At 37.8% G+C, this 12,876-nt stretch overlaps 1 protein-coding gene across 9 annotated transcripts in view; it reads right to left on the bottom strand.

The window, feature by feature from the left end:
- The window catches only part of shank3a (SH3 and multiple ankyrin repeat domains 3a), a 250,984-nt gene that overhangs the window by 113,509 nt on the left and 124,599 nt on the right, over window positions 1–12,876 (bottom strand). For all 9 annotated transcript variants that reach the window (XM_085359158.1, XM_085359160.1, XM_085359162.1 and 6 more), the window contains 2 exons: window positions 12,027–12,230; window positions 8,288–8,359 (listed from right to left, as the gene is read on the bottom strand). In XM_085359158.1, coding sequence (XP_085215284.1) covers window positions 8,288–8,359; window positions 12,027–12,230 — 276 coding nt within the window. The remainder of the gene's footprint in view (window positions 1–8,287; window positions 8,360–12,026; window positions 12,231–12,876) is intronic.

Genomic DNA, 12,876 nt, shown 5'->3' with positions numbered 1-12,876 from the left:
CGATTTGTCTTTACTGTCTTCAAAGAGCTACATTTCTCTCCTGGTAGGGGCTTATCCATTAGGGGCGCTTTTCCATGTGAGGGCTTCCCAACTGGAAATATACTTTCATCCTGTGCCATGCAGATACGTGTATCATATTGGCTGTGTTTGCAAAAACAGAAGCATGCTAGGCTAGTTTAGGCACTCAACAAAGGCTTTGTGGAAACTCATAACAATATCACACCCACGATGGGCTGCATTCACTGTGTAGTTTTATTTTAAATTGAAAATAATGCAGGAATTCTCATTCATAAATACAAAGAAGTGCTAGCACAAATACAGAGCCGCAGTGCTGGGGGATTAGAATGACTATAGATTATATGATGGAGCCTTTTGTGCATTATGCTTGTCTACACTTGCACATTAACAACAATGTGGCATAATGGCTTAGCTTGTGAATAACTGCACATAAGAACACAGATTTCTACCCAAACTCCGAGCACATTTTACACTTTGATATCGGGTGCCAATGAACAATGCAAATATAACAATAGCGCATAAGATATTCTCTTGCTCCACTTTGTGCTCTTTGGCATCATGACCACATTAACAAATAGTGCATTACTAAATGCGTTTTGCACTGCCCTGCAGCTTACTGCTACTATTTACTCTCAAGTATAAGACGAATCATTTTCCATTCAGTCCAATGCAGGATGTTAATAATAACCTTTCTTAGCATTTATTTTACAAGTAAGTGAAACTTCATACACAGAAAACAGACAACTCCCTGCAAATCCACACAGACATGCTGTACTCAGGGCCACGACCCAGGTTTAGATGATAAGCAAATCACTTTGCAATCATTCTTTTTTATTCACATTTTACAAAACAAAACTTTTATGGAAAAGGGCTTATATACATGCACATACAGTATGTATTTGATGCTGTAAAATACTGTAGACAGAGGTTTTTCAAGTACAAATCAAGTTTAAAGTATCAAACAAACACTGGGTCTATGTGACTAAGTTACTTAAAAGATAATAAAGTTTTTCTATCACTGGAAGGCCTTTTTTACTCTGTAAGAAAGCCCCCCATTCAGCGCGTCGGTCTATTACGTGGCCGACCGCCTACACCCAACGCCCACACACATGCACTCTTTATTACAAAAAGAATATGGTATAAATTTTACATGAAGCCACCAAGCTTAACCAGGACAGTTGCAGGGTGAGGCCTGGTTGGGCAAAGGGAGAAAATGAAAGGGAAAATCCTATCAACTATGACCCAATTTTATAGTTTACCCTGTGGCTAATGAACTCCATGCAAGCAAACTAGGGTAATGCTTGACCCCTGCTTGCTGCAGAATGAATACCCTAGTACCAGCCAAGGCTGCAAGACTCATCCAGAGCAGGATTCCACCTCTTACCCCTTAAGTCATTATGTCATAAAAGAAAATCTGCTATTTAAAAAAAGGAATAAAATAAAAGTTGTTGTTTTTTTTTTTTGCTTAAAGCTCATGCTCACTGATGCAAACACATATTCTGACCTCAAAAAGCTTATATAATTCAAAAATGATAATGACAATTGGGATTAAGTAAATGCCAACGTTTGACATTCTTCTGAGAAATAGAGAAAACAGAGCAAGCTGAAATCTAACTTGAACATGACCTTGTTATAGATTAAGAGCTCTACTGTGGACAATTACACCAGCGACTGGCAGTGACAACCTTTTAATATTCAATATAAAATTCTTTAAACACACTGACATAAATGCCAGTATACAGTGACAGATACGGCATTGATCAATATTTAAGTAAATATGTGGACAGTGACACAGTTTTGCCTGTGTAAACCACAGATCAAACAGTAAAGCTGTAATTTAAGATTATCCTCTCAGGCTTAACTCAAGGATTAAAAAAAAAAAATGTACACACAAGTTGTGCATTACCTGTTCAGGATTTACACCCATTTTTATACATTCTCCCCCATTTTCAGAGGCTCATGTGCCACGTGTTGTCTGTTCCCTCATTATTCCATGACAAAAATAAAAGATCTGCAGCTCATTCCTTGTGTGAAACCTGCATTTGTTTGCTTTTCATTGGAGCTGTCTATACCGGGTCCAAAAATGTACAAAAATTGTGCCACTGTGAATATCTAGGGAGATAACTGTAAGTTTAAATCCACTAGTGGAAAAAAAGAATCTTTTAAGCTTCTGCAGCTTATGTGGCAAAATAACCACACTTATTTTCTCCAATAAAACAGCTGTCACTAAATACTTACTTGTGAAATATAGCATAGCCTTCACAGCCCATTCACACTTTGAGCTTTGTACTCTGTAAGACAGTGTTACATAGAGCTGCACATAACAAATTGTGTCTTTATAGGTGATTTATTGCATGAAATGACTCTCTAAATTGCAATCGTGCAGAAATTGATCCTCGCTGAGTTTGTCAGTTGAGCACCACTCACTCACACTTTGGCACAGCAGTGTAACACAGAAGCAGAATACAGCACTTCACACCAGACTGCCTTAACAAGAGAAATAATTGAGTGCACGACTCATACTTGTCACTGCTTTTCTGCATCTTCATCTCATTCACCATTTTGTGTTTTGTTGTAGTTTGACACTTTTCAACAGCGCAGCAGAGGACCCTCACAACCCCGTGAATGTACAGATGATAGTAATCAAAGCCAAAAATCATGATCAATTAACTCAAAGTTTCTCTATGCAAACGCAACCAAGTTCAGTGACGTTTTTGTCCCACACATGCTTACTCTGCAATTTTTCAACATTTATATGTAAAATTCAAAACTTAGCAATGAATGCTCCAAACCTGAGGATCTATCCCATAAGGCAGGCCTTCCCAAAGTGTGGGGCCCGCCCCCTGGGGGGGCGCAGAGCCATTGCAGGGGGGGCGCGGTATGAAAGGGGGGAGGGGGGGAGGACAAAATGCTTGGACACTGCTCGGCTCCCACACAAACGCAAAGCAGGAGATGAAACATTGCTGAGTATGTTTCCAAACCAACTTCATTCTAAGCCAAAGACTAGAAAATATGGTGAAGCATATCTTCCCTTTGGCTTCACCTGCACAAGTGCCGAGGTAGGTCTCCCCTGCAGAATTAGTTTTCCCTGTGTTGGGAGCAGCGCTGGGCTGTTCAAATCACGGACAAACAGTATCCCACACTTGTTTATGTTTTTGAACTCATTTTGCACATAGAGGCATTTTTTGAAAAATGTATTGATAGCAATGTTGAATATTTTTAAAGAGGAAAAAAAACCAACTACACGTAAAATAATCACACCATGATGCCTTTGCCTTTGTAAATAGAGGGACAGTAACTGCGTGTGTATATGTAAGCGTGTAAAACCTGCAGATAGTGAGATTAACAGTAACAATATTTTGTCTCTCTGCAATTCCTCTCATGTAAGCAATAACGTGGCGCACAGCGTGACGTGAAAAAAGGCACATACCTTTGACGTTGCGCGACGAACTCTGTATTCCTCGTCCACACGTAAACGCAAAAAAGGAGTTTTAAAAGAATCTTAGTTTTCGGTGATTCGAAACGCCGTTTACGTGTGGACGAAACAGCTGCGTTTTCAAAAATACCCGTGTAGGTGCGGACGTAACGTAAAAGAGTTAGTAGTTTATTTTTATTACTACCTGTCATTTATTGCAGTTTACTTGTATTTGCTTAATTGTTTACTAAATGTTTGAGGTGTGAAATAAATCGCAATGGAGCAATATATGGGTGTGTGTGGTTGGAGGATGTGTTTGTGCGTGCGCGCGCGGGGGGGGGCAAACATTTTCTTGTAAAACAAAGGGGGGCCTAGCAAAAAAAGTTTGGGAACCACTGCCATGAGGCAACATTTTGCCCTCTATGTTTTTTGTTTTCTTTTTAGTGATTTTTTTAGAGTGTTGAACATTTTCAACACTAGAGAATCTTTCATATGAAATGTATCCCTGAAACAAAATGGGACACTTGCTTAACGTCCTCAAACATTAAATATTCAAGTAGTACACACAAGCACTCAGTAACACAATGTGTATAACTTTGACTACCCTATTAATAACATTTAAAAAAAAGGAAAACACAACAGATTTTTAATCAATAGCTTTAAACCACCAACTGTTACTAGGCAGTTGGGTTAGTTTCTATGATTGTGAGGATTAGCAATACAATTAAATTTTCTCATGGGATTACACAAAGCTCTGTATAATCAGCTATTAAACTGTTCTCACAAGTCTTAGTCGATTAATTGTAAAAAAAAAAGAAAGAGCATATCTAAGAACATTAGCCACACATTAGGGGTAACAGCAGTGCACTCCATGATCTAATGTTATGTTTTTCTTTTTTCATTAAACTGTAATGTGAAGCAGTATTTTTCAATAATGTCTGCCTGCAAGAAAAGCACATGCCAAATAACAAACATACCATTTTCTCATGGAGTTTAGTTAAAATTGAAGCTTTTTTAAAATAAATAAATAAATAAATAAAATAAGGGTGAAAAGAAGAAAATGATGAAAACAGTTTTTCCAGAATTTCTTCCCTGCAGCAGCTCTACATCCCTCTGTAGCAGACAAAAGTACACAAACACAGTTTGAAGTTCTGGCGTTCTCTCCAGTGCAAATCTCCTGCCATCTGATGGGGTCTGATGCAAATGCATTCACGTCTCTCTCTAGTCTGCTCCACTCCAGTCTACAGACACACACACACAGAAAACCTGGACTTCACAAGTAACTATTTACTGTCATCTCCTGCTATACCACACCTGCCACCTGCACCTGTCCACCTCAGCCTTGTACTACGAAGCCTGTTTAAGATACTCAGGATGTCTGTTTTTGTTATCTGGCTTCAGGTAACCCGACATAATGAAGCAGGCTAAGTCATCACATAAAGGTGGTTATCAGCACAATAAGTAAACCCAGGGTTTCCCATTCTAGCTAGCTCTGCAGGTTTACAGCACAAAAAAGTATTTTTGCATGCTTGCAGCCAACAAAGGAGAAAGTGTAACAGTGTTTATGTGGTATTATTCCACTTGCCACAAATATCAGTGTAATGGGGAAACAGCGCCCCGCCTCTCGGTGTGGCTGGTTAGGTGAGGCTGGCTGCAGTAATCGCTGCCAGTCTGCCGTAGCCATACGAGAGGTGAGTTGTATTTACCGCACACAATGTAGCTAAATAGTACAGACACATAAACCATGTATGATCAACTGATGGGCACCGAGTGTAATAAGTGCTTAGTGGACACATGTGCAACATCAGTTTTATGTACTTTTCATTTGTTTATTAATGTGTGAAACTGTATGCTAAAGTGGAATGCTAATGGGATGTTCTGCCGTAGTGTGCTGTGCGGAGTGGTGTGTGGCGAGCCCTTTGCACTGATACAACACCGTTGTTTGCATTCAGGAAATAAACTGGCAACGATCGATCAGAGACTCCTTGTCTTCTTAAAAACACAACACAACGCAGAGTCGAGGAGTCTGTTTGGGCCGAACTGTTGCAGCAGGGTGAAGCAGAAACTGGTTACAAAAGCAGCAAAGCAAAAGTTAATGGATGAAGTTCAATCTATATAATTTAATACTCACAGGGGAAAACTTTAGACACCACTTAAAAACTTTAGACCCTAGTCCTAGGGATCTTACAGGAATGGACATCTGATTGATCAGTGGTTGATATTTTCATGCCTTTTGATTTCCAATCTTGAACATAACTTGAAGCATGGAGATGCAGCTGGGTATGGAGGGAACCACTTCCTTAGTACTGAAAACCCATGGACAACCTTAAAGTTACCCGAAAAACCCAAATCCAGCTTCATAGAACAGGCCACAGTTGTACTCACTAAATTCCTGCTGCAAGCAATTATATCATCAGTCACCTGTGTGCACACCTGGTTCCCATTATTTCATGAATAATATTAATAGTGCCCAGCAAATATGCATGCTTTGCCAGATTATCTAGGCTGCCCAGAAGACAACATTTATCCTGCTCTTCTTTTCTGTATTTGAGACCACCTGCCTGGGCCTCACAAATGTCTGCCAACACTAGCCTTTTGGTTCTGTTTGCCACTTTATACTGTGTCTGTGAGCCTGCTGATCCACCAAGCTTAGTTTACCAAACCTGCCTTCTCTTCTGCAGTCTGTTCACATCCGGTTAGCAACATGCCCTTACACATATTTTTCAATATATGAATTAAAAGTTGCATTTCAATCACAAAAGATTTGAAATTTGATTTACCTTGCACTTATACATGCATTAAGAACATATTGTTTCTGACAAAAAATTATACTAAGTGAACAAAATTAGTTCAGGATTGCAAATCATGTTGTTTCCTGTTCTGTTTCCTAGTTAAATAGGAAATCATGCATTTTACAAAAGAAATTTCAGTTGTATTTTGACAAAAAAGCAATTATACAAGTTTGGGAAAAGCTCGGGATGAATCATACTAGTGAATGTGGCCCTATTTTTTCCCTGAATATTTTATTGTGCCACAGTAAAACACAAAAGATCTAGTTCATGTTTATGTGACATCTACCATGCTTCTTTGTGTATGAGCACACTCTGTCCTTATGCAAGCATGTTAGTGCTTGACATGGCCTAAAGAGAGTACTTCAATTACACATGAATGAACCAACAAACATAAAGAGCAGCACTCTTACTTTGGCCCTCTTTTCAACCATCTCATAAAAAAATTACACAATAAAACTCAACCAGAGCCTCTCAGATGCAAATACTTGGCTGACAGTACCAAGTAAGCAATTTCTAAAGTGCTTTGTTGTCTTAGTGATGTGAAACATTTCCGTTCTATAATCTTAATGGAGAATCAGTAAATCCAGCTGGAAATTATTTTGAATTTTACCTTTAAAAACACTTTTAGCACCCTGATCAGCCTGCTGGTGGGAAAACATAAAAAGGGAAAGAAAAAACGAAACAACTCTAAAATCAGATTGACAGCGATGTTTGCCAGAGAAATGCGACTACACAGGAAATTAGGCAGTAAGTACCAAGACCATGAAATGACTATTTTCAATATCCACCAGGAATAAATAACTAAAATGGAGGTATTTCATATAAACCTCTCAAAATGAAAGGGCCCCAGTAAAATTGCAAGTTTTATCACGCCAAAATTTACTAAACTATCAGCAAAAGATAATACATTTCATGTTGAGAAAATTAACCCAAATTCTAGTTGTCCTTTGCTGTCTTGCCTCCAAAACTTAAATCCAATGCGATAAAACCACATTTCCTGAGCAACTCAATCTCCCAGTGTGGCTTGAAAATATTTTCCCGAGAGCATTTTTTCTGTCTTATTCATTTGTTTATGCATAAATGCATTACATGCCAGTCTACCATTGTATACAGCGTTGTTGTCCACTTTTTAATTTGAGCTTTTATTTATGTTACAAAAAACACTTTAAAAAGGAAGCCTAATTTCTGCTATTTAATACCTAAGAAATATCAACTTTCACAGATGGTTCCAAAATATGCCAAACTGCAAAATGCATAGCTACGTCTTGACTAAAGCCTCTGTAACTTTGTTCTGTTTCATTTCAGCAGCATGAATCAGTCTGAAATGAAAAATATATATACTCTTAGTGTGTTTTCACATGTTATATTAATTGCATGTTCACTCACTATTTCCCATGATGATATAATATGCTTCCTTTGGTACTTTTAGTAAAAGCTTCTTTCAGCCGCTCCCTTATTCACAGAGGGTCGACACAGCAGATAGCTCCGCATATTTGATTTGACAGATTTTTTTTCACCGGATGCCCTTCCTGACACATCCCCGAAGGGATTTGTGTCCAACCAGGGACTTTATGTGTTAGGCAAATGTGTAAACCACAAGACTATGGAACCACAATCATACCTTTGGCACTTTCAGTATAATAGCCATATTTTCAGAAAATATGGCTTTGGACAGCTAAATATTGGTTCTTGTGACATCTCTAGTCTGTACAGACATGTGTGTACAAGGAAAATCTGAAAAAACAGAACACGGAACAAGCATGTGGGCATTACTGAATGGTCTCAACATGATTTTGGATCCTTGGCTTTGCTTCGCTTCAGCAAGATTTCAATCTAACATATGTAGACCAGTTTCATAGGCAACACTCATTGCTTCCATCATTACTTTCACCATCTAAACATAAAAAAGGACACAATTTTTCCTTGTAGTGGCCCACTGTGCCACTATGCTATCCAGTCAGTGTTTTAATTACTGTATTACTGTACCTGTATCACTGCGTTCAAAAGGTTGCACAAACAAAAAGCTTGTGGAATTGAAAACCGCACGACTATTTGGGCTTACCTTAGTGTGGAGCTTGGACAACTGCTTTTCATCCAGGTAGGTCTGAGTGTAGACACGTCTTTTATAGCGGAACTGAAAAAGAAGAACAAATATAAGAGGCTCTTATCTCTGCTTTGCAAAAAAAAATTAAAGTTATTAACTAAAATTGTCATGCAGCATCATCTGCTTAGCCTAGCTTGTGTAAAATAAATTATTTTCTATTAGTTGGTCCTATGAAATAGAAAGTGAGAGCAGAAACAAACATATTTGGACTTATTTAATAACTTTCAAAGTCATTATGAAATGAAATTTCTATCTGCAGCTTGCTGTCATCTCTTTCCAGCACTCATGTCATGTTTGTCATATATTACATCTTGCTTGAAAACCCAAAAACTGTGACTTGGAGCTTGAATATGAAACATAAATAGCTAAAAAAAAAAAGTCTTCCAATATCAGCTAAACACCTCATGTATAGGAAAAGCACAAAAAAGACATTTTCACCATTTTTAGATAAAATATTTTCTACAGCTAGAAAATCAGATTAGAAAAGAAAAGCATAACAAAAGTTGAACTTGAACTCTGAAGGCAACCAATCAATACATTATGTAATAAAAAGTAGAAAATCTGACAAAATAAAAGTCAAAAAGTAACTACTTGACTTAAGTATAGCAGATAAATAAGTATAGCTGTACACAGAAAAGGCGATAAAGACAACTAAAATCACACCTGACAACTCCTCACAATCCTCCATGACAAGATAATAAATTAAGACCAGGCATATAAAATGAGAATCCCACAGAAGATGACTTTTTCAGAAGCAGAGCAAGAAAGTGGTCAGCAATTTGGTCGGGATCCTTGTAGCTTAACAAATATGAGACAAAATATAGCTTTTTAAAAGAAAAAAATGTATACGTTGGAGAAAGTGTGCTAATTACATGGCTTGGCATATATAGAGTACAACCAGCTATTTATAAAAGAAATGACGAATGCACGAAGGTGCTTAACCAGAAAATGTTCCAGCAGCAGATGAGGATGTGAGCACAACTATTTCAACTATTTCAGCACGTTTCCTAATATTATAACAAAGCTTCTTTGTTTTGTTTTTTATCATAAAGAAGACAGATCCAAGGCACAAGTGGTCTAGTAATCAGACAATAGGTTAGAGATGTGGCAGTGGTGAGTTCAGGTAGCATGATGACTTGAGCTTTCACTACTGCAAACTAATTCATCAAGCTTTCTGCCTCTACCATCCAACTTTGGTCAGCAGCTTTACCGGAATTTGTCAAAAGCCAGATCATTCATTAGGTCTGATGCAAACTGCTTGTTTTGTAGAAAGGTTTCACTGAACACTGACAGCCTGTAATACCTTTAAAACTTTGCGACTTTCACTGCCCAGGACTCCATGTATTTCAGGTCTCTTTGTGCTTGTGTGTGTACGTGTGTGCATGTCTGCTTCTCCAGCGATGTGTGGCATTCACCAACAGAGTAAATCCACAGCAGAGCACAGGATTTTCAGCCGCTAATCCGAACCTGTCAATCTTCTCTACACCCAACATGCCTAAGGGAATAACTGCAGGTCAATACATAGTGTTCTGGCAAAGTAGCAGCAGACACTTGTGCACACACAAACTGATCAATCCACGCCTATTGAGCTAAATTGTAAGTTTTAGGAAGTACAACCACAAATCCAGATAGAATTAGATACAGTACAGACTAGACAAACAAATGGACAAATGGCACTGACAACTTACCCACCCTGTCAGCTCTTGCATCATTTTGCCTCTTAAATTGTGTAACATCCTAAATGCTGTGTAGAATGAATGTTAAGGGGTTTGGTAAAGGAACCTAACTGGTAATGCCATTGCAGAAAATTGTGTTGTTGTTTTTTTGTGATAAGCTGTGACTTCTGTAGAAGTATATGAGCTAAAACTGAGAATTTTAGAGAGAGGGTAGTAGAAAGTAGAAACATTAAAATGTGTAGATATAGTCTAGTAGAACTCCAAAATCAACGTAATTAACTTTAAATGAGTATTATTCGTCCTTAAGCTGAGACATTACACAATCTCAAGCTTGATTTGCAGTCAAGACTCTAGAAAACTAACATAGCTAATTTCATAACAAAGTTTTATAACAAAGTAACGAGACAAAAAATTCTTAATGTTTCAGGGAAGAATTTACTCTTTGGTAGATCTTTATTTCGCTTTATTTCAAGCTCTTGACATGTCACAAAATCACTGAAAACAAAGGCAGTCAGGGGAAAAAAAGAAAGAAAACCTAGCCGTCATCTTTTCACCCTTGTCTGTTAAACAGTCTCTAATTCTCTCAGATCAAAAAGCTTGATGGACAAGCACTGTAATTATCTTTGAGAGATGACAGCTGCAGCAGACAATAAACTGTCACTGACTACAGCATTATTGCCATCGGGTTTGACTGGCACATCAGAAAAAGCATACATCACACTTAAAATGATGCAGACACATGCATCCAAATGTCGCATCAGCCTGCATGTGAAGCATAAACACACATATAGACATACGACTTTTGAACAACAATGAGTTGTAATATGACTGACAAATGACATGGTGAGAAAAATGATAAGAGAAACTATTACACTGGCCTATAAACTGAATCACGCTGCCATGGGAACAAGGACCCCTCCCCGAAAAACCACAGGTGCAAGATGCTGTATTTATTATTAGGTTAAAGGGACTATGACTAAAAACACATTCATCAATATGGTTTAAAAAACAGATGTCTACAGTATGCTAGGATAAAACCTATAAAATATAACGCATCAGTATTTATATAACATCAAAACAACAGTGCACTAAAACAAAGGTAAATTAAACAAAAACTACGTGCTGTATATGAATGAATCAGCACTGTGCGCAGGCATAGTGACACTGGTGTGCAGTGTTGGCCCCTATTATGCGAAGCAAGCACCTCTCACTGTTGTGTAGCAAGATTCAGCTGCTGTGAAGTTACTGCAGACTGGAATGATTAGGTTACTCTAATCAAACATGAAGTGTCTTAATAAGCTCAGGTTTCAGTTATCCAAATGTTGTGCCCCAGAAAGGAATTAAACAAACTGTTCATGCAGCATTATGATGGCCTCTCTGGCAGTTATTAGCTAGAACAGAGCTAGAGAGGCCACTAGACTGCAGAGCCAGCGTTAAGCATGTTCAGTTTCCCAAACATATTTCTTATACCTCCAATAAAAAACGTTAAGCTCTATATATTTCATATTTCGACAGCCCTACTTCCATAACTACAGTAGTATGCATTCTTGTTGAAATCAGCTGAAGCAGCGACAACCAGCTTTTTCTGTGACATACAAAATAAATAAAACAACCATTATTGGGAACGCTGAACTGTTGTAAAATTTCCAAATTAAAACAGGATATGGACAGAGTTGTTTCATTAAGTGGTGCAGGAGGCACTGATTGGCCGGCTTGTTTGCCAGTATCAACATCTGTTGTTCAGCTTTTCCTAATAATACTCATTTTGATCGTGTGTTTAGTATTCACAAAGTGCTTTACTTAAATCATGCAAAGATAATTATTAGGACAATATATAAAATACAATAAAATATAGGAGGAATATAAAAGCATTTCTAATGTGAATTGATTTTTCACAGAGTCAAAAATCTTTTTGAAGATGTATACACGATTATGTATGGTGCTGTTGCATATACAGCTTCTTTCTCTCTTCCTATCATACATCAGTGGAAGCCTTATAAATGCACACGATCCACACCTACCTCAAGGTAAGGTACAGGAGCAATAGATGGGAAGGGGTATTCCCTTAGCCGTCTCTCCTCATCCAGAAACTTGCCAGCCCTGCCGTTGTATGCCGGCTGGAATAGGCCATAGTTTAATACATCCTTCAGGCTCTGGTTGAGAGTACACAGGATTCGCTGCTTGGACAGCCAGATTGGATCATCCACATTGAATTTTAAACACTTCTGCAGAGACAAGAGTAAAAAAAGGGAAGAAGGTTAACTTCACGGCATGTTTAAACATATCACATACTGCACTTAAGCGGAATTAGGAGACTGATATGTAACATATAATAAGAACATATAACATTAAATATAAGGACCTGTTTCATCACAGAGACATACATTGGATGTCCAATATCATAAGAATAAGAAAATGCCAATTCACATACAGTACTGTACAAGAATCTTAAACCAAACCTGATTTCTTTCTACTTTTCTACTTTGCTCCCAAGAAGCCAAACTTACATATATATTGCATATATATAAGAGCTGATGAGAAAAGGTATAAAAAATCTAGATTGTATCTTTAGACACTTTGTTACTAGCAGCCTATCGCAAAAAAAAAAAAACCCCACATAATTTGTTCCCACTTTCTTAGTGAAATCAAGGAAAACATAGCACAGTTTGACATAAAATAGTATTTTTGCACCAACAAGGTGAAGTCCAAAACAGCTATTAGATGAAAACTTGACAAATCTCTTCATGGTGTGCAGTTTTCCTAAAACATGTGAGGAAACTGGACAAGTGGAGGACACAAGAAGTAGCCTAAAAAACTTTCTGCAGTAAAAGAACAAAATAGTATTTCAAAGTCATGTCCTTTAAAAAGATC

Source organism: Diplotaxodon limnothrissa, linkage group LG7 (assembly GCF_057381915.1).
Source record: "Diplotaxodon limnothrissa isolate DT_005_m linkage group LG7, D_limnothrissa_male_GT1.1, whole genome shotgun sequence".
Taxonomy (NCBI): Eukaryota; Metazoa; Chordata; class Actinopteri; order Cichliformes; family Cichlidae; genus Diplotaxodon; species Diplotaxodon limnothrissa.
The sequence above is the reverse complement of the archived record's forward strand: the minus strand, read 5'-3'. Positions and strand labels throughout refer to the sequence as shown.